General features: G+C 39.9%; 1 protein-coding gene across 4 annotated transcripts in view; it reads right to left on the bottom strand.

The window, feature by feature from the left end:
• Dyrk1a (dual specificity tyrosine phosphorylation regulated kinase 1A) overlaps nt 1-27,710 on the bottom strand; it is a 150,915-nt gene that overhangs the window by 111,862 nt on the left and 11,343 nt on the right. Inside the window, exon 1 of one of the 4 annotated variants that reach the window (XM_077795404.1) lies at nt 25,985-26,703. The exons of 1 other annotated variant lie outside the window; for it this stretch is intronic. In XM_077795404.1, the coding sequence (XP_077651530.1) occupies nt 25,985-26,147 (163 nt within the window). In that variant the 5' untranslated portion in view covers nt 26,148-26,703. Of the gene's footprint in view, nt 1-24,535; nt 24,763-25,984; nt 26,704-27,710 lie in introns of those variants that run through there. 2 more of the 4 variants (XM_026399389.2, XM_026399388.2) reach the window with 2 other exon arrangements.

Below are 27,710 nucleotides of genomic sequence, written 5' to 3'. Positions count from 1 at the left end.
AAAGTTAATACTACCTGGGAGGTCTAAAAATAAATCAAAATTTTCTTTACAAAAGATAACACAGTAGAAACCTATCTTCTACCTCTCCCACTAACAATCTCTACCCTCTAATAACCATTTATCCCCAAATAAACATTTTCCTTGGTACCCAGCCCAAAGAAAAAAGAGAAACAGCAAGCCCAGATAACAATATTCCCCTACACTCCTTGTCCCTCCTAGAGGACTGAGGCACTTGAGCCCTGTCTTCTACTCTTGTACCCACTAGCCTGGACTGTACAGGACACCAATGCATGTGGACAGGCCTTACCACCAGGAGAGACAGCATGATTTAGGAATCGGTCTGAGGGAACACCTCCTGTGTTTTTTATGGGAAGAAGAAAAAAAAAAAAAAAAAAGGAACCCTTGATACCTGTACATTATCTACTTGGAGAATGTGAAATCTTTCCATGTACAATTCCACTGTAAAGATAAAAGGTTCCAAACCCCAGAACAGAATTTTTTTTCTAACAGTGCTTTGTTCATAAGGGGGAAAAAAAAAATCCATTAGGTTGGATTCAAAATTCCACAAAAGTAAATGCACTCCTTCTTAAATATTTAATAATAAATTTAATTTATTTATTTAATATAGGTAAAATCTTAATATTAAAACCAACATTGTTATCAAAATAAAAAACTATACACAGTCTGGAAAGTGGCATAGGTGCTATGGAGCAGGTACTAAGTCAGAATGAGATCCATGGAAACAAAGGAAGAGAACAAAGTAATAGGTTTTTAGTAAAGTAAGAGAAAGAAAGAAATCTGAGCCTCTACAAGGGGAGCCTCTACAAGGGGAACCCAAGACTGCCTCAGAGTAATACTTAAGAAGACAATGTTTCTCAATTTTGTCTGTTATTATGTCCACTCTGAAGGAAAAATAACATAAAGTTTCACAATTTAACTTAAATTTCTACTTATCTAGATTTTTCTGGTAGGGCTGACTTTTATAAAGCCACAAATTACTATAAAATTGAAGATTTTCCACCCTGTTCCCAGTAACAAGTTTTACCCTCTTGGGGAGTGATACCATCCTTACTCAGACAACAGGCTCACTGTGGAAGTACTTGAAATATTTTATGGACTGTAACATGTCCCAAGAAGAGGCTTATCTCATTTATTTCACCAAGTACATATTCAAGGTTTTAATCTCGTATTTTGGAACTTAATAACTTGGGTGCAACTTGGAGACAAGTATCCCCATAAAGTATTCATTATCTCTTTTTCCCTATTCCCAAATCTGTGTTTATGAACCCTATCAAAATTACAAATACACAGTTTAACCAAATTTGAAAATTTATATTAATATTATGCAGCTATTTCAATGTAGTTACAGCAAAAAGTTATACAGCTACATCACTGCATTATAAAATGAATAGCTCAGTAAAAACAAGAAAGTCACCTTTTTCCATTTTTCCCCTTCAGAAAAACACTTAGTTCACATTGTGGAAGTATTCCATGGGTAGCACCAGTAAACTATCTTTGCTAATGTCCACATGCTTGTACAGCCCCCTTCTCTTGAATCTGGGCTGGTCCTTGACTTGCTTTTGACCTACAAATCTGGTGAAAATGACCTTATTGCCAGTTCTAGGCATAAGGTGTAAGAAGACCTTGTGGCTTCAACTTTTTTTTAATAGATTTTTTAAAAAATAAATGACAGTGGAATGTATTACAATTTTTATTACACATATACAGCACAATTTTTCATATCTCTAGTTGTATATAAAGTATGTTGACACCAATTCATATATTCATACATGTACTTCGTGGATAATGATGTCCATCACATTCCACCATCCGTGCTAACCCCCAGCCCCCTCCCTTCTCCTCCCACCCCTCTGCCCTATCTAGATTTCCGTCTATTCCTCCCATGCTCCCCCTCCCTACCCCACTATGAATCAGCCTCCTTATATCAGAGAAAAATTCAGCATTTGTTTTTTGGGGATTGGCCAACTTCATTTAGCATTATCTTCTCCAACGCCATCCATTTACCTGCAAATGCCATTATTTTATTATCTTTTATTGCTGAGTAAAATTCCACTGTGTACATATGCCACACTTTTTTTTATCCATTCATCGACTGAAGGGCATCTAGTTTGGTTCCAGTTAAGCACCAAAACAAACAAATAAACAAACAAACCAATCAATAAATGGGCCAAGGACCTGAACAAACACTTCTCATCAGCAGAGGATATACAATCAATCAACAAATATATGAAAAAATGCTCATCATCTCTAGCAATTAGAGAAATGCAAATCAAAACTACTCTAATATATCATCTCACTCCAGTCAGAATGGCAGCTATTAAGAAGACAAACAACAATAAGTGTTGGCGAGGATGTGGGGGGAAAAGGCACACTCACACATTACTGGTGGGACTGCAAATTGGTGCAGCCAATGTGGAAAGCAGTATGGAGATTCCTTGGAAAACAGGGAATGGAACCACCATTTGACCCAGCTATCCCTCTCCTGGGTCTATACTCAAAGTATGCTTTAAAAACAGCATACTAGGGGCTGGGGATGTGGCTCAAGCGGTAGTGAGCTCGCCTAGCGTGCATGCGGCCCGGGTTCGATCCTCAGCACCACATACAAACAAAGATGTTGTGTCCACCGAGAACTAAAAAATAAATATTAAAAATTCTCTCTCTCTCTCTCTCTCTCCTCTCTCTCTCTCTCTTTAAAAAAAAAAAAACAGCATACTACAGGGACACAGCCACATCAATGTTTATAGCAACACAATTCGCAATAGCTAAACTGTGGCTTCAATTTGGGGCACTTCTGGAAACCAGTCACCCTGTAAGAAATTCAACTACCTCAAGACTGGGCTGTGAGAAAGCCCCTGCGAGCAAGGTGAAAAGGCCACATGGGTAAGATGCCCAAGGCACCACTCATGTGAGAAAATAAGCCATCCTGAACTGTCCAGCAGCAGCAGAGGCCATGTGGAATAAAGATAAGCCCTGCCCAAATATAGCACTGTGAGCAAAGAAATGAGTACTATTGTTTTAAGCCAGTGAGTATTGCCATGGTTTGTTGAACAGCAATAACCTTAATATTTTGTATACTAACAAATGAGAAAAATTACCATAAACCTGTTTGCAAAATGTTTTAAAGTCAGAATTCTATCTCTTTTGAAATAATTTCCTCATTTCGAAAAGAGGCTTTTAAGTTCTGACCTCTTACACTGTACCAGTATAATTCTTTAAAAAATATTTCATAACTCCTACCAGATAGTTAATACTGAGAAGAAAAGGTGGGAGATGGGAAGTGGTCAAAGACTCCATTTCCAGACTAGAGACTTAAACACACACAAGAACAAAACTGCTTATTTAATAAACTTTGGTAAAAATTTGCCCACAGATGACCTCTTTGACAATATCCCCTTCTAACTAAAAATAGAGAGAAATTTTGAAACTGGTTTATGTCCTTACACCGAGACCTTAGTGGGTAGTGGAGAGTACCGTTACTTGCTCTTAGTAAATTACAAGATTGGTAATTAAGCCTTCACTAATGTATTTAGCGAATGTTGCATTTACTATGTGTCAGGCATCCAGGACATCAGAAAAAAGTCCCTACCCAGAGAAACTCAATTAGCAAAGACTTTACTATGGTCTTGCTATAGTCTGAATGTGTCTCTCAAAATGCATGTAGTAGAAACTTAATCCAACAGTATTAGGAGGGAGGACCTTCTAGGAGATATTTAGATCACCAGGACTCTACCCTTATGAATGGATTAATAACCATATAAAACAACGGGATGGAGGGAATTAGTCCCTTTTGCCTTTGTATCTTTCACCATTGCAAGAACATACATACTACTCCTCCCCTCTGTTGAAGGCAGTATTCAAGGAACCATCTTGGAATCAAAGATTGGGCCTTTACCAATGATCCTGCCAGTATTTTATCTTGGACTTCCCGGCCTTGAAAATTGTGAAAATAGATTTCTGGGGGTTTTTTGTTTCCAAATTACTCAGTCTGTGTTATTCTGTTAAAGCAGCACAAACTAAAAAAGTCTAAATATTGGCAGACACCTCAAAACTCTGTGTTAGAATCTAACAGTATTAAAAAGTGGAGCCTTTTGGTAAGTAATGAAGTGAATGGGATTAGTGCCCTATAAAACAGGTTAAAGGGAACTGCTTTGCCCTTCTACCATGAGAACATAGCAAGAAGTACCATCTATGAAGCAGAGAGCAAATCTTCACCAGAAACTGTACCTACTAGTAACTTAATCTTGGATTTCCCAGCCTCCAGAACAGTGAGAAATAAACTTCTTTTATGTACTAATTACCCAGATAACGTATTTTTCATTTCATGAAAATAATAGAACCATGGCAAATTATAGGATGCAAAACAGCACACCCAGGGTGGGAGAAACTATTATAAAAAGGGTAGAAGATAATAATGCAACTAAAGAACAAAACTGAAAAACTGATGTAATGGGGGGATATTAAAGCTTCAACAAGCACACATTTAACATACTGGGTAATCCACACATTTATTTCTGTTCAAAAAACTGCACTCAAAACAAAAACCCATCTAAAATCAGTAAAGAAATTAAAAACTAATAAAACAAAAAAGATAACTGTGAAGCAGAAAGAAGACAGCACAGTGGTAACAGATTTAGAAGAAAGAAGGAAGCCATAGATTTAGTGTCTATAGTGCCGGTGTCGAGAGAACTAGCTAGGGTATTCCAAACCTGTAAAGGCTCAGGAATTGGAAGGTTTAGGACACACACATATTCTATACCTCTGTCCACAGAGCACCTGAGGAAATATCCACACACTAACAGCAGTGAGCATACCTAATGCTCAAATTTTGGTTCTTAAATGCCATTCTCCATTAAAAACAACCAACACACTAGGCAAAGAATTTTCAACTTGGACAACAAATGTACAATCCATAAAATTAAAACTTAACAAATTAGGCTTCATTAAAATTCAAGAAACACCATTATTCCTGCCAAAGATGCCTAACTCGCATCTAATATAAGGAAGCATCAATTGCACACTGAGGGCGACTCCAGAAAATAACTAGCCTGTATTCCTCAAAAACAACATCACAAAAGAACAAACAGTTGATAAACTGACCTAGAATAAGACAGCTGAAAAAACACATGACAACAAAATATGTAAGAGCCCCCAGAATGCATTTTTTTCCCTAGAAAGAATACTTCTGGGGAACCTTAGAAATCTAAACAATCTTCAAGATTAAATAGCAGTAATGTACAAATGTTGAATTGCTGACTGTTTGTGTTGCTGTTATTGAAAAAAAAAAAAGTCCTTATTTGTAGGAAATGTGGTCCATACCATTCAAACCAACAGAGACTTCATGTCAACAATTTTCAAATGATGTAGAAAATACAAGTTATTTGTACTACATCTGCAACTTTTCTGAGTTAATTTCAACAAAAACACGTAAATGCAATAGACCCCAAATTATATAGCCCAAACCCTCTACAGGCTGGCAAATATCCTAGCCGCAAAGATACTAGAGGAATAGTCTCTGGGGAAAAGTTGAATATAGAGCCTCTGTACTTAGAGAGATCAAGCACAAAACAGGTTTGCAGCATAAGACTAAAAATAAAAGCAAATAACAGTCTTTAAACAACAATGTGTGTTCCATCCCCCATACCCTAGCTCTCTTTGAAGAATATCAGACCATGCATTCCCTCTTCTTGAGACATGGGATTTAAATTTTCAGTGAGACACTAAAAGCCCTGCAGTAAACTGCTAGAGTTACTCATATTCCTGGGTCCTCACCCTACTAAGCCTTCAGTGAACAAGCCTCACCCTCACAAAGAGCAGTTGTCAGTTTTATGGTGCCTTATACCTACATACCCACCACTAGCTCACAGCTGGCCAAATATTTGAGGAAAGGTGTTAATATCAAAGACAGAAACTACAGCCAGGTCCACTAGATTCATCCCAGCTACTCAGTAAACTGAGGCACAAGATCACTGAAGCCCAGGAGTTCAAAGCCAGAATGGGCAACATAGCAAGACCCTGTTTCAAAAAAACAAAAACAAACAAAAGACAAAAACCAAGACAAGCAGAAAAAAGATTCCGGAAAAAAATAAACTAATGCCACTAACAAAAAAAAAGGGTCTTTATATAATATAAATGGGGTCTAGGACTGGGGTTGTGGCTCAGGGGTAGAGCGCTTGCCTAGTATGTGTGAGGCACTGGGTTTGATTCTCAGCACCGATTATTAAAAAAATGAATAAAATAAAGGTCTATCAATATCCAAAAAAAATCAAAGGGCTGGGGTTGTAGCTCAGAGGCAGAGCGCTCGCCTTGCACACATGAGGCCCTGGGTTCAATCCCCAGCACCACATTAAAAATAAATAAATAAATAAAAATAAAGATATTGTGTCCATCTACAACTAAAAAAACAAAATTTTTAAAAAAAGATACTCCCATTGGAAAAAAAATCAAACTTGAAAAATATTTCCCCAGGAATAAAAAAATTAAAAAATAGGAAATAGACAAAATAACAAAAGTGCATATCTCTGAAAGAGACAAGAGAGAAGAAACTATGAAGGAAATTATACAAGAAAATTTCCCAGGACTGAAAGATATGTTCCTCCAAAGCAAAAGGATGGATCCAATTTCTTTTTTAAAAAGGTCTTTAGAAGTTCCAGAAATGAGGAAAAAAGAGAGGGGGTCACATACAAAGAACCCAAAACTCCTAATAAATTCATGCCATATTTATTGACTGAACAGAGAAAGATATTTTGTGCCTCTGAAAGCAAATGTAATATGCCACCTGTTGATATATTCTCCCCAATCATGCTCCTCCTGAAAAAAGAAAAATTAATTTCATCAAGCCTCTAGATCTTACTACCAAGCAACAGGAAATATAAGGGAAGGGAACAAATCAGTGATAATATGAATATTCATTTTAAAAATGCAGGCCATAGGAAACTACAAGACAGATTATGCAATTTCTTAAATAAATAATTTGCAAAGGAAAAAAATCAGAAGAACAAACAATAGACTAAAAGAAACTTACAGATGTGTCAACCAATGCCAATTCATAGACCTTACTTGGATCCTGATTTGAATAAAATGTATTTTTAAAATATAATTATGATGTAATTAAAGCAATTTTACTGAGTGTTTAAAGAATAACTGTTAATCTTTTAGAAGTATGATATTCTTTTTTTTTTTATATTTTTGAGACAGGGTCTTGTTATGTTACTATGTCAAACTGATGGGTTTAAGTGATCCTCCCTCTTTGGTCTCCAAAGTAACTGGGAGTATAGCCACAAGCCCACCACCATACCTGGCTCTATAATTATCTTTCAAAGGTCTTGGGATTATAGTTTAGAGTCCTTATCTTTTAGAGATACTAAATATTCAAAAGTGAAATTATACATCTGGGTTTCTTTTTAAAAAAAAAAATTCAAAGAACGAAGATAGGAACAACAATTTATTGTGGGGGTGGGTCAGGGAATGAACCCAGGGACACTTAACCAAGGAGCCCTGGCGATTTTTTTTTTTTTTTTTTTAAGAGAGGTCATGGACTAGGGTAGTAGCTCAGTGGTAGAGTTCTTGCCTAGCATGTATAAGGCACTGGGTTCAATCCTCAGCACCACATAAAAATAAATAAAGGTCCATCAACTAAAACATATTTTAAAAAAAAGAGAGAGAGGTCATGAATCTGTGAATATTAAAGCTGGCCAATGAGTACATGGAAATTTATTATACTCTAGCTTACCCGTCATTTTTATTTTAATGGAATGCAGAATGCAAATTATATCTGATATATGAAGCTAAAACATCACGAATACAGAGTTTTCAGTAAAAAATGATATTCAAACTGCAATTGTGTACCGAGTCAAAACTTTTAATCATGAATAAAAGCAGATTAAAAATATTTTCAGACAATGTCTCAAAAAATGAGTCTCCCTAATGTACCCTTTTTTAGGATGTATTGAAAGATGTGGTTTAGAAACAGAAAAGATAAAGTCCAGCAAACCAAGAAACTGGAGATTCAAAAACTTTTGGAGACATGCCAACATATTAGGCCCAGAGAGCTAGAATTTCATAAAGGGTTCTTCAGAGGGGAAAAAAACAACTAATTATCTAATATGTCTGACGGTACAGAAAATCTTATGAAGAGGCTATTGGGGGTTGAGGTTATGGCTCAGTGGTATCGTGCTTGCCTTGCATGTGTGGGGCACTGGGTTTGATCCTCAGCACCATATAAAAAAAAAAAAGGTATTGAGTCCATCTACAACTAAAAAACATTTTGACAAAACAGACATTCAGAAAATTCACACTTTACTCTTCTTTGTGTCAGATCGTGTATATTTATATATGTTTTTACATGTTTTCACAAGCACATTCTTAGGTATGCTTTCTCTTTTCCATATTAATCTTTTTTTCAGATGTTGATGGACCTTTATTTTATTCATTTATTTATATGTGGTGCTGAAAATCGAACCCAATGCCTCACATACACTAGACAAGCGCTCTACCACTGAGCCACAACCCCAGACCTCCATATTAATCTTAATTCTTGAATCCTAACCCTAGCTGTACACAACTTGATATTGCTTTGTCCATACCTCTACACCTAAACCTAACATGACTGAAATCCATGTGTACAAACATGAATTTTAAAGTGTATTTTGATCTCTATGGTCTGTATTTACAAAACACCCTGCTCTCAAGCAGCTTGATCTAAAGAAAGCAGAAACAAATAAATAAACCTAACAACTATAAAATACAAATTAATGAGCATGAAGTGATGAGAAAGACAAGTCAGGGTGCTTTGAAACCTTACCTAGAAGGGGAGAGGAGGAGTCAAAGAGGAGTCAAGGAAGATTCCCCTGAGCATGACAGCTTCAATCTAAAGATGAGTTAAAGGACAAAGTGTACATCATATGTATTCACTTACTCTTGCCAATTATAAGTAGTAAGAAAAAAATAATATCCTTATTAGGCATATGGGGAAACTGAGGCTCAGAGAAGTTTATACAACTGGGGGGAAAAAAAGGTTAAGATTCAAAGCCAGGCACAGAGATCAGACTCCACAGGATGTGCTCTTTCCCACCACACAACACTTTCTGTGACAAACTCTCTGGTATCTCCAAGACCCTGTCTTTTAGTATTCAGACCTTTCCCCTTGAGTGTCGGCAGAACCTGTGACTTGCTTTTGATTATCGCAAAGGTTATGGGGCATCATTTCCACAGCCCTGAGACAGAGGCTGCACACCTCTATTGCCTGGTGACTCTCCTTTGCAGACTTTGTGAAAGAAAGTGGCCATGCAGGAAAAGACCATATGGCAAAGAATTCAGGGCAAATACCTGCCAAATGGCAGCAAGAAACTGAGGTCCTCAGTCTGATAATGCACAATGAACAGAATACTGCCAACCATCACAAGGTTGGAAGAGATCTTCCCCAATCAAATCTCAGATAAGACTACTGGCTCGGCCAAAATCTTTACAGCTTCCAAAGACTCTTAAGCAGAGGACTCAACTAACCTGTTCCCAACAAAGCCACAAAAAGTGTGAGATGATAAATGCATGTATGTGTTTTAAGCCAGTAACTTTGTGGTGATACTGGTATACAGTGAGAGAAACACAGACCTGTTGCATAATTAAGTTCTTCCACCACACCCTGCTATTCTGCTGGAATACTTATTGTCAGCCACTCTAACTACACACCAAGCCAACTTCAGGCTGTAGACACAAGCAAAAATCATGTACCAAGATGAAAACATTAACCACGACCTAATCCTGCATTTTATAATTGTTTTAACAACTCTTATCTGTAGTTCCGTATCTCTGTCATCTGTCTGTGTCTACTGAGTCTTCTATATGTTCAGGTTCATTAACCCTTTCTTCTATCTAATATGCCATGCCATGCTGTGCCTAGTTTTTACCACTCTGGGCCTTTTTTCATCCCTTCCGTGTTTCTGCCTAACTTTCTGAATAACTTCCTTAATGTCCTATCTATTAATTCTAACATCTGTGTCAGTTCTAGATTTGTTGATTGACTGTTTTCCTGAGTCACATTAACTTGCTTCTTTACATATATTCAGGAATTTTTAACTGGGTGGTGGATATGTTGCCTGGCTGAGTGTTAGGCTCTATAATATTTCTTTAGAGTGTTGAACATTATATCATAACTGCATTATTTTCAGATTCATTTGTTTCTTTTGAGGCTCACTTTTAAGCTCTTTAGTTTAGCCCTTCTGGGGGGGTCTCAACAAACCCTGCATTTAATGAGATCTTTCCTCGTTGCTAGAAGATACTCAAATAGTCCTCAGTCCTCTTTAAGTTCTAAGAATTGCACTGCTTACAGCTTCCCCAGAAAATGTTCCTTTATGAAATCATACCCAATACCTGAGCAGACTGAGTGTCACTCAAACAAGGGGACCACTAAGTAATTGCGTAGAACTATTCTGCATAGTTCCCTCCTCCCTAGAACTTTGCTCATCAAAATAGAAACTCATGGTCTCCCACAACTCCAATCTTTGTTCCCCCAATTTCAGTAAAACCACATGGTTATATTTGGGGTCACCCTCCTTTCTGCACTGAGGTCTGAAAATTGCCTCTAGACAGAAAGCTGGGCAATCACTTCATTCATTTGCCATCTGTCAGAATCATAGTCCTATGCTACCTATTATTCAACATCTGAAAACAGTTTTCTTCCACCAGTTTTCTAGATGTTTGTGTTATGAGGGTAAATTCAGAACTTATAGTCACAACTTCTGTTTTGTTTTGGGTACTGGGGATTGAACTCAGGGACAGTCAACTACGGAGCTACATTTCCAGTCCTATTCTGAATTTTATTTAGAGACAGAGTCTCCCTGAGTTGCTTAGTGCCTCACTTTTGCTGAGATTGGCTTTGAACTCAAGTTCCTCCTGCCTCAGCCTCCGGAGCCACTAGGATCACAGGCATGCACCACCGTGCCTGACTAGTCACAACTTCTTGACACTAAATGTTTATGAGATGTAACTCCTAAACACACACCATTATCTATAACATCAACCCATCTTCATTTTTTTCCGCAGCATTTGTCACTTTTTCTAATTATGATATCTGCTTTCTTGTTTATTCTACATCTTACAATAGAATGTAAGCTCTGTGAGTACAGGGATCTTGGTCTATCTTGTCACCTCGTATCCTCACCTAGTACATATCCTGGCCTTCAATAGGCACTCAAATTCAGCAAATTAATAAACCAATTAGCCAAATATTTTGTTAAATATTTCACTTAATATATGCTGTGAACTCTTCTCATTAATAAATTCTAATTAGATGCAGAAAGTCTGACTCTAGAGAGTTTTTGAATCATTTAATATTTAAATTAGCACCATCTAAGTAAAGGTTCTAGTTGCAAAACAAAAGAAACTAGCTCTGGTTTTGTTTAGACCAAAAAGTAAGTTATAAAAGTGTATTAGGCAACTCACAGAAAACCCCATGATGTAATAGGCTGGAAGGCTACATAGTCAAGAACACCCAAAACTCAGATCTCCTACAGTGAAGACAACACAAGATTCAGTCACTGCAGTTTGTACTAATACCACTAAGAACAAAAACAAAATGTTGCAACTGGAATCTCTGCCACTGTCGACTCTTAAAAAAAAAAAAAAAAAAAAAAAAAGATGTAGCTGATTCTTCCTGCTTCTACAAATCACCTTCTTCTGAGGTTGGAAGACACAGGTAAGAGAGAAGACCACAGGTCACATGATGACAGCCTAACAGGAAGATAAAGTGAGCAACTGACTTCCATAATGGAAGATCTCTACCCCCCACCAAGACTCCTAAATTATTCTCCAAATCCAGAAAAATGTCATTTTTGTATATCATCCAAAAGACCAATCAACAAGTAGCACAAGGCATCAATCCCAACATGTCAAAATAATCTAGTTCTTCAACTGATGGGTTACAGAAGCTTAATGTTTCTCTTTCTTTTCTCTTTAAATGTTTTAACTGCAGACAATTAATTGTTCACTGGGCTTTTTATTTCCTAGAGGCAGAATATGCAACCTACTTTGATTAACATAAAGCAAATATACTTCCCTGAATCTTAAGTTTTCTAGCATATTGAAACACAAATAATATCAACTTGTAAAGTTATTTAGAATATAAAAATAACCCATAATGAATATATGCAGTGCTGGCCTATAGTAGATAACTGATTAACAGAAGCTACTGTTAGTATTACTAAATACTGGCTTATTTTTAAAGAGAAACTCAGATTTACATGAACACATTTTAAAAAAATAAAACTACCAACAAACTGAACAACCACATTTTTATTTTACCTTGATACTGCAAATGTTATCCCCATTCTCCAAGGTGCCAGAGATAAATCAACAAGTAGGTTATAGTAGTCTAAAATGTTGCCAACAAAACTAAGTTCCAAAATGGATAAATTAATTAATGAACCATATCTACGCCACAAGCCATGTCCTCCTTATATTTCTCTCCAGCAAGCTCTGACTATACTGAAAGCTTATGGATGGCAAGGACTATGTACATCCACCTGATTGCTATGTCCCAAAGGCCTAGTATGGGGCCAGGCCACAGAGGGGAGATCTTCAACAAATTATCTGAATATTTGCTTTTCCAAATACAGAACATAGTATAGTATTTCCAAATATTACAGAAACTAGTCGCTAAGAAAATTATGAAACTACATTGAAACAAATCCCTTACATGCTTTTAAAAAGCTCATTCACCTGACAAGATCAATAGCTTCAATAATTTTCTAACTCCAGTGGCAGAATTCTCATTCTTGCTCTGTCATCTGAACTTGGAAGTAAAAGCAAAAAACATCCAAACTACTTTTTAAACTTTTCTCTCTCTCTCTCTCTCTCTCTCTCTCTCTCTCTCTCTCTCTCTCTCACACACACACACACACACACACACACATATACTTTTTAGTTGCTGATGGACCTTCATTTTTTTTTAATATTTATTTTTTTAGTTGTAGCTGAACACAATACCTTTATTTCACTTATTTATTTTTTGTGGTACTGAGGATTGAACCCAGGATCTCACACGGGTGAGGCGAATACTCTACTGCTGAGCCACCACCCCAGGCCATGATGGACTTTTATTTTATTCGTTTATTTATATGTGGTGCTGAGAATGAACCCAGTGCCTCACACAGGCCAGGCAAGTGCTCTACCACTGAACAACAACCCCAGCCCTTTTGTCACTTTTTAAATGAAATTAAAGCTAGAGCTTATTCTAAATATGCAACTGAGAGCTACTGCAAATGTTGGATCTACATTTCAGATCTACTCACTGAATGACCTTCGATGTGTTGGCTAAGAATGAAGAGTACGATATCCAAGCTGATCCCTTGCCACAATTTAAAACTACTCCAAATTACTACTAAGACCTGTACCAATTTCAATAAACTACTAAAATGATGTACTCCTTTAATATAGATGGCACAATCTTTCCACTTCACATTCACAACAGCTAGCTCTCAATGTAATGTAGACATTCATATATTTTTAATCCACAATAAATTTCCCTTTCTACGAAACTACACAGAGCTTTCTAATTCTGTCTTTAAAAAGTCTTACCTTTTCCTTTTTCCTCAAGGCTCCCATATTCCCTATTCAGCTCTTATCCAAATGCAGATGTTCCCCTGCTAAAGTCCTTCAGTCTGTGAGACCAATAATAAAGATCAAAACAGAGAGTTCACCAATTCATCCAACAAGTGACTATTTAGGGTTTACTATAAGTCAAGCACTCTGGCAACCCCTGAAACTGCAAAAGAGAGCAAAAGATCACTGCTCCCTCTTTTCTGCAGAAGATTAATCAAATAAGCACTTAAAAGATTACTAACTAATAAGCATTAAGAGGCAAGAGAACAATGAGTCATAAAATTTTAAAAACTAAGAGTTGACTCAGGAAGGCTGGACAACCTTCCCGGACAAAGACATCTAAGCTGAAGTGGAAGGAGAGAAGCAGTTGACCAAAAGAGGTGATGATTCCAGACCAACAAAGTAGCACATGCAAAAATAGGGAACCAGTCCATTCATATGACCCTGAGACCTGCCAGATGAGACTGTAAAGGCCAGATCATTGAGGCAGGGGGCTTCATACCTTCTACGCCTAGTTTGGTCTTTACCCTGAAAGTCATAATCAATCATTAAAGAGTTGTTTTGTTTTTTGTTTTTCCTTAAGAACAGAGAATTCTTGCTCATCTTAGTAACTCATATCCTTCTTCCAATTTTGTTCATTCAATCCTTCCCTATATGCCCATATCCTTCACAGGTCTATTTCTTTGTCTTATGCAGCAAGCAGTCCTTTTCCAAACTGCCATGAATCCTAAACTCCTGCCTTCAATTTCTTCCTCCTGCACAGCCGACTCTAATACTGCTGAGTAACTGTAGGCCTTCAGGCCAATTCCTAGGTAAATTTACCTAGATTTACAATGTTGTGAACTGTACTACAGAACCGTTATAAGAAAATGGAAAAAAATAAAAATGTATTATAAAATACTCAATAAGATTCTGTTGGTTTTCTTAGAAATGCTGTTTTAAAAAACTTTACAAAATAATATTTTATAATACAAAAGTAATGTCTACCAATAATGAATGTACTTGATGTAAAGGTAAAGTAAAAAATCAACACTGTGATGAAACTTGTTCTTTTCAAGGGAAAATAATCAAATCAGAACAAATTTTTAAAGACAGTATTTGTCTAAAGAATTAGAGTCCTATTTATTTCCAAATAAGCTTTTAACTCAAAATTAACTATCAAAAGAACTCTAAAATAAGACAAACATTTTTTGACTTTCAAAAAGTAACATTAAAAATCATCCAATTTCATAGACTCTGTGTTCCCTTTAATGAGAATTTAATTGTCTACTCTAGACTGGGTCCTTAAGCCTACACAGGAGATATTAAATATTCACCCACCAGAACACAACTCCCATGATCATAAAGACCGTGGTAACTTTTATTTTAGAATTGATTCCCAAGCCTCACGTTAGTAGGTGCTCAACAATAGTTCTATCACCCCATAAGATGAAAAGTAAGGTAAAAAATAAACAAAATATGTCTTTCAGGAAAATAGGAAGATATTCAGAATAAATTACATGCTCACATGCTTGGCTACTCTACATTTTCCAAACCATAAATTATGATACAATTTTTTCCTTTCCAGATTCATAGCTTTGAACATTGCCTTCTCCCACTGCCCACTTTTCAGCTCATCCTTAATGGTGCTGTAAATTGTTTCTAACTGTTTCTAATGGAAGGCCTGATCTACAATAAAAATTCTGTCTTTGGTTCTTTATAGGTTCCTTCAGGTCCTCAGCAGGAAGTATTCTCAACTGTCCCACTTCTGGGACCTTTTAGAATTTTTTGTTTTGTTTTGTTTTGGGTTTGGTTTTTGTTATTGTTGACTATTTGGTACTGGGGATTTCAGCCAAGGATGCTTTACCACAGAGTTATATCCCCAGCCCTTTTTATTTTTTGTTTTGAGACAGGGTCTCATTAAATTGCTGAGGCTGGCCTTGAACTTGGGATCCTCCTGCCTCAGCCTTCCAAGTCGCTAGGATTGCAGGTGTGTCTCACCACATCTAGATAGGACCTTTTAATATCCTACCACAAATGCTCAGTTCTCTCTTTCTTAAGATGAAGGGGTTTGCTACTGTCCAGGCGGTCTCAAACAGGATCAAGCAATCCTCCAGCCTCAGTCTCCCAAGTAGCTGGCCTACAAGCATGCACCAGCTTAATTCCTTCCTTTCCACCTCCAGAAACTTGGCTACGTTGCTGTTTAAACCCAGAAATATTCACTTTTTTCTGATGAAAATTAAAATATAATTAAGAATTTTGAAGGCATTCCTATTTATCTTTTTACCACTTGTTATTCCCTGTGCCTCTACATCTTCTGAACCTCCCTTCTTAGTGTCACCTCTTCTAATCCACTGTTTTGTCATGAGGCCCCTGCAGAGAAACTTTCATTCTCATTTTCCACTACAACTGTCCCTTATCCCTTTCTGAGTACACAACCCTCCTCATGCCCCAGGCACATTCGGTCACTCTCTGAAGTCACTCTTTATGTCCCCCACCAACACAGCTTGCCCACATTACCTCCCCCATGGACTGTCAAGTCCACAGGTTCTACCATAAAAAGCTCTTCAAGATCTAGTCCCACCAGGCGCTGTGGTACAGGCCTGTAATCCCAGTAGCTCATGAGGCTGAGGCAAAAGCCAGCCTCAGCAACGTAGCAAGGCCCTAGGCAACTCAACAATACCCTGTCTCTAAATATAAAAGGGATTGGGAATGTGCTCAGCACCCTTAGATTCAATCCCAGGTTCAAAAAAAAAAGACACACACAACCATCTAGTCCCAACTCCTTCACAACCATGCTCAAATTCCCAGAACTGACTTACCACCTTGTGCTCTAGTTCTTCATATGTCAACACCTCTATCTATTAGCAGCCATGGTCTTGCCTGTGTTCATTTTCCCTGTAAGCACACATTTATCAGAGGTACCCAAATCTCACTCACTTGTAGTCAAAAGCTACCACCATTTCACTTATCTTATACAGCACACGCAACCATTTATTCAATTGCACAGGAACAAGAGTCCCCTTTCCTGAAGGCACTAACAACTTATCAAGACATCAGTTTTTCATTCAACAGAATAAAGGAAAACCAGAAAATATTTTAACTATATATTTGACCAAGAATGAGTATTTTGTGGAGCTAGGGTTGTGGCTCAGCAGTAGAGTACTCGCCTTGCACATGCAAGACCCTGGGTTCGATCCTCAGCACCACATAAAAATAAATAAATGAAATAAAGGTATTATGTCCAACTACAATTTAAAAAAATAAATATTTTTTAAAAAAAGAATGAGGGATGGGATTGTAGCTCAGTGGTAGAGCACTTGCCTTGCATGCGTGAGGCCCTGGGTTCAATCCTCAGCACAACATAAAAATAAAGGCACTGTGACAATCTACAACTAAAACCATATTTAAAAAAAAAAAAAAAAAGAATGAGTATTTTGTTATTTAAAACAAAAAACTAATAATACAATCTAAGGTGTTCAATATCAGTCAGAATTAAAGAAACCCAAATCCAAACAATTAGACATTATTCAGCTATCAAAATGACAATAATATAAAACATTGAGAATACCTGTGTTGGTCAGAATGAGAAAACTGCACTCTCAGATACTGGTGGTGAAAGTACAAATTGGGGCTATCTTTTGGAAAACAGTTTGGCAATACATATTCAAATGGGCATAGGTGCACAGTTTCCCTGACAAATATATACCCCACAGCTGATAGTCACAGGTCACAATTACAACTATATGTACAAAAAAGTACACTGCGGCTTCATTTAAAAGAAGAAAAGTATGGAAACTTAAATACCCTTTAATGGAGCCTAAATAAAATAAGGTACATCCAATAAGAGAAAAGACTTCCCAACCATTAAAAACAACAAGGAAGCTCTGTCAGCTAATAAGGGAATATATCTAAGATAGATCAAGTAATTAGTTGCAAAACTGTATACTTATTATGCTTTTGGTCTTAAGTGCATAGATACTGTGTACAAAAACTCATAAACTAACACTCTCTCTCTCTCTCTCTCTCTACCTACATAAACACATAAACACACTCACTCACTCACTCACTCTCTCTCTCTCTCTCTCTCTCTCAAATCTATGTGCTTAAAAACAAAGTGGCCTCAAGCCAGTTTGTATATTATACATATAATTACACATGCATATGCACAGAACATTTCTAGTAGGAAAACCTGTTAACAGTCATTACCTATGGAGAATGAAAGGGGGATAATCTGATATCATTCCATAGAGATTCTTTTAAAAAATAAAAATAAAAGCTGTGAGTATGTATTACTTATTGATCTTTAAAAACTATTGTTTTGGGGGCTGGGATTGTGGCCCAGCAGTACAGCGCTTGCCGAGCACGGGCAGAACCCGGGTTCGATCCTCAGCACCACATAAAAATAAAGGCATTGTGTTGTGTCCATCTACACCTAAAAAATAAATATTAAAAAAAAAACTATTGTTTTGTAGGTGATCAGAACTGTACCTTGATATTTTATGTTTACTATGTTGTAAGACTGATCAAATAGAAGTCCTAAATAAGCAATAAGATGCAGAAAAATGAGACACTCACATTTGTACAATATTAATCAAAGCCTGGTGGGTTCCTGAAAGAATTGTCTTTAGTGCCTTCACTAACTCAGTGATAGGAAACATCGTAAGGTAGGCTAATGTTACCAGTTTGGGCCACCAGAAAAGCCTCAGGTGAACATTCTCATGACTATTCCAAAAGTTGATCATTCTTACTCATACCCTTCATTCTTCAGGAAAGGACACATGTGCCTCACTCTTCTCTCCCACTCTCCCAAAAGTTCTTAGTGCAGGTACTTATCCCTGATTTTTACTGATAAAAATGTTAACCTATAAGAGGTAAAGAATATTCCTCTGGAAATATTTCCACTTTAGGGAATTCAGCTCTTACTTTAATTTAATGGAATGATTTTCCAACAATGAAAACTGCAAGCAACCAGATAAAAAGGAAAGTAATAATTTGGGGACAAGACTTGCCTTTGTTCCTTCTAATCATGCCAAGTACCTACCTATCCATCTACCTTGTAATGCTGCCCACTATAGTGCTAACACTAACAATACCTTATTTAAAACCTTCAATTTCCTACCTTTAAATATTCATTTGACTGACTCAGGCTATTTTTCTATAGGACTAAAAGAACAATTAAGTGAGCCAACCATTCACTAGGAATTACATCATAAAAAGCAACAGATTTTAGAAAAACAGCTACCCTTATAAAGATCCCAATGCACTTTATATTCCTTGTACTCTATTCCTTTTGTAGAAAGAAGAAAAAAAAACAGCTAGTCCCAGGCCTACTTATTCTAATACATTGGTTAGTCAATTAGCTTGTTTGCATCCATTTCATTCTATAATATGAAAGAAATGAAGTGCATCAATGTTTCTCAAAATGTTCCTCTGCGTCAGGATTACCTGGGATCCTTATGAAGAAAGCAGATTCCAAAGCACTATCCCAAACCTATAGGGAAAAAAAGCATCTGAGCTTGGGAATGCCACAACTTTAACAAGTTCTCCAGAAGATAATTTTGAGAATCATTCACTTTCCCAAGTGCCTATTAGATCTAATAACATACTTCAAAGGTATCCTAAATCTTCTTTTTTCAAACTCATGGAAATTAGACGAAGATTCTAAATAATCAATGTATTTTTAAACATCACTGCTATCATTCTTACAACACACAGTAACTCCAACATTTACTGAAATCTTGACTAGATTCAGGTGTTAGTCTAGCATTACCTGATACCAGAAATACATATACACTATGGTCCAGGAGACTACTAAGACTAACTCCAAAAACTCAGATTTTAAATAATACTTCCATGACATAATCCCAGCTATAAAGAATTATGTTCTAGCTGGGTGCAGGGGTGCACACCTGTAATCCCAGCGGTTAGGGAGGCTGAAACAGTAGGATTTTTAATTCAAAGCCAGCCTCAGCAAAGATGAGTCACTAAGAAACTCAGTGAGACCCTGTCTCTAAATAAAATACAAAAAAGTGCTGGGGATGTGGCTCAGTGGTTGAGTGCCCCTGAGTTCAATCCCAGTACTGGGGGAAAAAAAAAATCATGTTCTCTCAGGAAATAAAGTGTAAGACGATATGCTATTAGGCCCCAAATCCCTTTATTCAAAAAGTATAGACATATCTTTCTATTCTGTCTATAGAGATATATATTGCATAACTGGTGATCTATCTGAACTTGCTTACTACAGTTCAAAAGATTAATAACCAAATTCAGAAAATAAAATTTACTAGTCAATGCAATAAATTTACTTATTTCTCAAAGTTACTTCCATAACATTTGGAAGTATGACAAGCAATGTTTAATTTCCCATCATCCTGCCCTTCTTCAGTAAAAAAGATTTTCTACTGCCAATTATCCTACCAAAGACCACATATTCCAGCTTCCTTTGCAGCTAAATATGGACACATGACTAAATATGACCACATCATACCCAACAGAATGTAAACAAAAGTCACATATGCAACTTCCAGGTTTGTCTTTAAAGGGAAGAGATAGGCCTTCTCCATAACCTATTCTTGGACTGTGGATTGGTAAGCGTTTGTCCAAACACATGTGGCAAGACACAAACTATAAACATCCATGAAATTTTTAGTAATCAAATCAACTCTTTTCAATAAAAATGTTATGACCACACAAAAAAGGGGGGTTTACCTAATTAACAGGGATGCTATAGAGTTGATATTGAAAATCAGTTTTGTTCCATGTCAAACCAGTTCACTAGGACTCCTCCCTGCCCCCAGCCAAAAAAAAAAGTCAACTTAAGCAATACAATTATGGGGAGAAAAAATTCAAAATGATTCATCAGCAAGATTTTAAACTGTTATTCACTGTACGTTAGATATAAGCATATGTTCCTCAAGCATACAAACAAAAAAGTATGTATAAATCTTGTCAAAACTTACAGTAACATAAATTTTCAAAATCACTTTCTAAAAAGAAGAAACATAGCTCTGGTGAAAGAACCAACAGCAAAAAACCAAAATGGTTCTATATTAGCAAAAAGTATGTCTACAAGAAACCACATAATTTTAGATGTTTCACGGAAGATATTATCTCCAATACAGAATTTTAACTTGTTAAAGAACTCTGGAATAAGGGTTTCAAAACAAAAGAACAACTTTTAAAAATATTTAGCTGATTTATATAACAGAATATTTCCAAGTCACTGTTTTCTTATTTCAAAAAAAATGGAACCAAAGTTACTTGTATCCACTACATTAAACAAAACTAGACTTTAATACCTAATATGAACCTTATATTCATTATTTTAGTCATATAAGTGTGTGTTTCAGTTTCACACACCCAATGGTAAACTTTAAACTCCAGCTTAACATTATAGAGTTGACATGAGGCAAGATTTCGAAACATTTCTTCAATTAGGAGCAATAGAGGTGAGATTTTAGGCAACTTAAAAGAATTTGATTTCTTCCCAAGCAATCAAACAAAAAATTTAAGCCCCCCAAGTTTTTAATCTAAAATTCTCTAGCCTCAAAAAAGTGCCTGATGGTCAAGATAACCCACAGTCAGAAGTCCTTCTAAAGACCTAACCATTCCATATACATAAAATGCTATTATACCAGTTGCACAATTAACTTTGACAGGGCAAAATGTGTGGTGTCAAGATTCATGTCTGATAGTTTCAAGTAATATCTTTACTTTTAATTGAAAACAGACAATAGTAAAACCACCAAAACACTCCTCAACAGAAAGTAAAAACAGTCTTAGCTCACAGTTTAAATTACTGCTCAGGAATACCACAAAATTATAAAACTAATAAAATCTGGGAAATCAAGAACTTGATAAAGACTTTCTGGAAGTTCTTGGTTTTTGCTGGGTTTGGACAGTTAAGTTTATTCTTGGGGTAGGAGAAAAGAAAAATTGCTTGGGTAGGGGCGGGGGTGTGTGTAGGTGCTCGGGGCGCAGCACACATATAATATGAAAACTCTCTTGGCAGTAAGAGGAAAACTATAGCCAAAGCAAAGTCAAACTGACACACACCTGATCACAAATACCAAAAATTTCACAAATTAATCTTCATCTTCTTATAGTTTTGTTTTTAATGTCACGCACAAGATCATTCCTTCTGTCTCATGATTAGTTACTGCTATCCAAATTTCCTTCCAATAACTAGATACCTTTCAACCATAAACATGCACATAAAAACAACTCTGGGCAGCCTAATTTCCAAGTTTTTTAAGTAATATTCAATATTAAATGCAAATTAACATTTAGTCTGTAGAGTTATAAAACATATGCCAAGTTAATGGTATATTATATCTGTAACAAGCTATCTTGAATTTTGCTTTTGTAGACAAGTATTCACACCACTTTTATAAAAACCTAAGGTCTCTAAATAGGTTGTTTCGCTTACCACTCTCCACCCCTATTTCGCTAAGTCATAAATACAATATCTCTCCATAAACAGAACTAAGTAACAGACCTCAGACAATACTGCAAAGGGAAAAAAAATTCTCTAATCTAGGGCCATTTTTATTATCCACATTCCCAAGTAAGACACTATACCAATATGGAATATCTTCATCTGCCTGAATGTCAGGACCTCTACAAACTGGACTAAACTTTTTAATTCCTAACACACAGTAATTGTCTATATTAATTTTCTAATAGGTCCCACCAAGATGTCTTTAAAATGCTTACTAAATAATCTCATAACTAGGGCTAGAGATGCACTCAGTGGTGGGTTCAATCCCCAACACAGCAAAAACAAAACAACAATAATCTTATACCTAAACTTCAAATTCCAAAAAATAAAAAACACCTCCCTAGATCCTTCAGTTCATTCTTGACCCTACCAAAAATTATCATTCCTTTTAAGTATATTCCTTCAAATCTGAAATCCCTCTTAAATACCCACACAGCAAAAAAGGAGTAAGCCTTCACCTTAACCAGGCATAATGATCCTTCTTCCTAGAATAATTTCTTACCTCTCTGAGGTAAGTATGTGCTCTTTATAGCCAGTTTTAGGAGAGAACTTGGTATAGACACTAACACTTGTCCCTAACTTTCTGATAAGGTTTGAAGTCTAAACAAATTGGGACATATGCCTATGCCAAACAAATCCTCTAAAAGTGGGGTCCTTGAAGTGTACATGAAAAATCTTAACTATAAGTAAACTTTTTCTTAACCAATGCTTGTTTGAAACTTAGCATGAAATTTTAGTTGTAGTCTCATATTTAATCTGAAAATTATTTCTTAAAGAATAAATGAGTCCAACTGCTATGTATAACCCTAAAGCTCAAATAAGAGAATAAGATATGAGAAATTTAAGAAAACAAAAGCTAAAAACTGAATTATTAAAACACCCCAAAATCAAAATACTACATATTTTCATTCCTAACATTCTCAAGTAAGATATAAAGGACCACAGGAGGAAATTAAGTATTTGAAGACTAAAAACAATTTCACATGAAATTTTCTTATGATACTCAAAGGATGACTAGAATTATAATTAAATGTGAAGAATAAAATGCACCAGGTAATATTTTTTGAGTCCTTCCTCTCAAAAACTGACAACATAGGTGTTTTTTTTTTTTCCCCTCCCCGGGGCTGGGGGCGCCTGACAAGTTTCAGTAAGAGAACTCACTACAACCTTTCCATTTCTGCAAACCAAAGTTAACTTCACACTAAAAACTATACGTGGAAACAATCTCTAGGTTAGAACCCTGAGTCATCACACACAAATCGCTCCAAAATTTGCAGGTTATTTATAATGAGTTATAACCTATTATCAGGAGCCCAGGATGCCTACAGACTCCTTGCTCTCACGAGTCCCAGCTATATGACCTTGGATGAGTCACTGCCCGTCTCTAAGCTCAGTCTCCTCATCTGTAAAATGGGTAACAGTTCCAACTGGTAGGTTAAGCGGATTATGATGTGTGTCTGAAAAGAGTGCCTACCACTAATCTTTAAAGTTGAGTGTGAAAACAATGTTATAAGGTATTTTCGGACAATTTGGACAGAAAACAAGAACCAAATGGTGCTGGCATTCAAATGCTGCACCTATCTTACAGAATTCGGGTTATCTAGGATTGGGCGAAAGGGCACACACAAGTAGTTTAAGTCACTGACTCACTAATTTTGCCATTTTAACTATTTCAGGCTAGGGAGGGGCCTTGGCCAAGTGCTGAGATATGCAGCAGCTCTGGTGGCTCCGAAGCCGGAGTGGGACTGTGCCTATAAATAGACTCGTGAAGTTTGTTGCAATGCACAGGTATCAATCCTAATTCTCCCCTCGCGGCCTCCAGCTCCCCCGGCCTCTAAGCAGGTCAGCGCTGCACCTCCGGGGCCGGGAAGGCTCGCACCGCCGGCCCAACTTCCGAGCACGCCGCGTCCCCTCGCTCCGGCGCGGACCCCGAGGGCCGCCGAGCAGCCGACCTTCGCGGGCGCCCAGCCCGGCCCTGCGTCCTCGCCTGCCGGCAGCCAGCCCCATCTTTCTTAACCCGTGCATTGTCCTTGCGAAGAACCCCGGCGGTTCCCACACTGGTGGGGACCGAGAGGAGGGACGAGGGAGGAGCTGGGGGAAGAGGATGAGGAGGAAGAGGAGGAGGAGGAAGACAACCTCCTCCCTCCGCCCGGGCGACCAGTGAAGGTCTGGCGCTTTCTCCGGCCCCCAGGCCCCGGCTCCCGGGAGGCCGCGGCCCCCGCTCCCGCCCTCCGCAACTTTCCCTGCGCTCGCACCCGCCTCTCCTCCGGGACCCGGCCTGCGGGCTCCCTCCCCCGGCGGCCGGCCCCGGGCCGGCGGCGCCTCCTCCTAAAATGGCAGGTCCCTCCCTCCGCCCGGCCCGGCTCGGCGCGGGCCCGGCTGCAGGCCGCCGGGGGCCGACGCCGGCCGGGCGGGGTCTCGGCCGGGCCGGACACTCACCGGGATGATGGCGGGGCGCTCGCGCCGCTCCCTCCGGTGAGTCTCAGCCTCGGGCTCCCGCGCCTGGCTCCGCCGCGGCCTCCGCAGCCAGCGCCGCCCCGGCCGCTCTCTCCGCCCCCGGCGTTCCCGGCTTCTGGCCGCGCCGCAGCCCGCTCCGTGTCTCTCCGGCTCGCGGCTCCAGAGGCGCCCGGGGCCGGGGAGGCGACAGCCCCTCCCCGGCAAATACCGCAGTCCCCGGGCCCCGAGTCCCGGCGGCGGGGCCGCGCGGCCCGGCCCAGCGCTGAGGGCGGCGGCGACGAGGCCGGGCGCCGAGTGGCGGCCGCTCCTGGCGGCTTCTTCCCGAGGAGGATTTTGTAAATCTCACAAAATGGCGCGCGCTCCAAACCTGCGCAGCGAGAAGCGCCGGGGCCCGAGCGGCGGCGGCGGCGGCGGCGGCGGCGGCGGCGGCTCCTCCGCCAGGAGAGCCCGAACCGCCCGCCCCCGAGTCCCTGCACAGACAGACAGACACTCGCGCACACACTCACACACACGCGCACACTCGCCCTCGCACACGCTCACTCACACACACTCGCACACTCACACCGGTCCCGCCCGCTCGCCGGCGGCGGCAGCGGCACCAACAGCAGCAGCAGGAACAGCAGCAGCAGAAGCGGCGGCGGCGGCGGCGCCCGCACCCCCCGCTCGGGGTGTCCGCTCCCTCAGCCCGACCTGGGCCGCGATCGGCAGCAACGACGGCAGCAGTCTCCCCGGATCCCCCCGCCGCGGTTGCCGCCGCCACCCCCGCCTCACTCCAATGGGGCTTTTTATTATTATTCGGGCGGGAAGCGAAAGGGTTTAAAAAAAAACCAACCAACAAAATGGCGACCGACCGACCCGGTCGCTATAGCAACTGTCAATCAAAACGCAAAACCCCGGCTGACGTGCTGACGTCCTCCTCCCGCCCCCCGGCCCCAAGCCGGCGGGCGGGGCCTGTTGCTCGGGTAACGGCAGATTCCGTTCCCTCCTTTCCTTCTCCCCTCCGTCCCCAGCCAACCACCCAACCCCCTCAGGTCACGTGAAGGATAAATTCGGAGCTCGGGCCCGCTACGAGTGTCAGAGGAGGGCGCGTGATTCGCTCGGGGGAGGGCAGAGGAGGGGGACGGACGGCCGAGGGAGGGAAGGGGAAGGGGACGGGGGGCGAGGCGGCGGCTGGTCTGCGCGCGAGCGCCCGCCGCCTCCCGGCCGCCCCGCCCCGCGTCCGCCGCGCCCGCGCCGACTGCGGCCCGGGGAGCGCGCGCGCGGCCTCCCGCGCCGCCGCCCCCGAGCCCCGCGCTTCCGCGTCGCGCGCCCGCAGCCCCGCCCGCGCCGGGGGGAGGGGCGCGCGGCTGCCGGGCGGGGGAGGGGCCGGGGCTGCGGCCGCGGGCGAAGACCCCGGAAGCCCACCCCACGCTCAGGGTCGGGGGTTCTCACCGCTTTCCGGCGCGGCGCTCGCCTTTCTCCTGGGGGGCGCGCGGCCGCGGTCGTCCGCGCGTTTAAACTGTTCTTGGAAGGGCTCGCGTGCCCCCCTCGCCGGAAAATGCCCACGGAGGCCGCGGTGGGGGCGGGGAGGAGGCCGCCTCCGCGTTTCAGACATCTCAGGAATTCCGGACGCTGCGCCCGGATCCGGGATGCCCCTGCGGCCGCCGCCGTGCTCAGATCACGCCAGCACCCGGCCCCGACCTTCCGAAATTACGGACGGAGCCATCAGAAAAACTTTTTTAAGCTGTGCACGCTCTCCCGTGCTTTTCCATCTCCTGCGAGCCCCTCCCCACCTTTCTAGGCGCAGCCAGCCTTCTCCATCGGAATGCCCCTTAAATTAATCCTCTGTGCTATTACCGTATCCTTGTCCAGCTCACTGCCTTGTTTCTGTCTTTCCTAACCCTCAGTGTCCAGATTTTTAATTTGCCCAGTTGGCCTTAACAATCGAAACTATTATGGCTTTCTTTTTTTAATCAGTCTGCCCCTTCTGCCTGGCTAAATATTGCTGGGTGTGCTCTCCAGGCATTAAAACCAAAGTTTGCTGTGCTGGCTACTTTGTAATTAGTAGAGAGCCACCAGCTAAAAATTGTATTTTGTACCAACTTAAAATAATGGCTGTTGATGAATAGCTATAAAGGGAGTGTGTATATACTCTTTTACACCGAAAGGCACTAATCTTTGGATTTCCTAGCTTGGTTTGGCCATCTTTTATTTGTGTCCATATCAGTTTTGTTTTTTCTTTTTTTTAACCTTCAGACGTTCACAAATACAAATGCAACAGATATAATCTTATAAACTCTTAGGTGTTTAAAAGAACCAAAATACTTGTCTCTGGTGTTGTTCAAGATAGACGCTTGTTTTAAATGACTTTCCACAAAATTTCCTCCCTACATTATTAGAACACTGATACACTAAGGCAGCCATTCAAAATAGCGCAGGCCGGGAAAGAAATCAGACTGAACCTGGTTTAGACTTGATTCTTCATGATTTCAAAAAATTGCCATGCCGGACAAAAGTACTTTCAGATTGCTGACATTTTCTAAATTGCCCTGCTAATGTAATTAAAGTCCACATTCAATTTAATTGTTTTGGAAGAAGAGGAAGTAGCCCAGGGTGTCCCCATTCAAAGGAGAGGTTGCTACCTGTTTCTCCCAAGCTCCAACTTCCACCTATACAACCAGCTCCTTCCTCCCTCCTCTGGTTTCCCCTCTTTGAGCTCCCTGCCTCAGTGGCCAAGGCTTCACTTCTGTCAGCCCTTATTAGCATTTGCAGCCCTTAACACTGCATTAAATGTGAGTCAAATTTTTATTACCAATAATGAAGGAAACTTGCTTAATCTTCTGGTCAGAATATGACACTCTCAGAAATTATCAGGGTGATGCAAAAGCTTGAGATTATGAAGATTCAGGAGTAGAAGACACTGCTGGTCTTCATATCTACAGAGTTGCACCTCTTTTCCCCCAGCATGGGATCCTCACCCAGAGTTGATCAGGGAACTATCATGTGCTGGTTGGAATGCATTTAAATGGTTTTATATAGGCTTTACCTAAAAGTAACCTGTAAATTGTGGCCAGCCCAACAACAGAATACATATAGGAATTTTGGAACAAACACCAATTTAATGATTAAATCCTTGCTGTCATCAGATTCACCAAGATTTATCTGTTCACAGATGCTA

The sequence above is a fragment of the Urocitellus parryii genome, chromosome 2, assembly GCF_045843805.1.
Source record: "Urocitellus parryii isolate mUroPar1 chromosome 2, mUroPar1.hap1, whole genome shotgun sequence".
NCBI classification, from domain to species: domain Eukaryota; kingdom Metazoa; phylum Chordata; class Mammalia; order Rodentia; family Sciuridae; genus Urocitellus; species Urocitellus parryii.
Note: the sequence above shows the minus strand (reverse complement) of the source record. Positions and strands in the feature narration are given on the sequence as shown.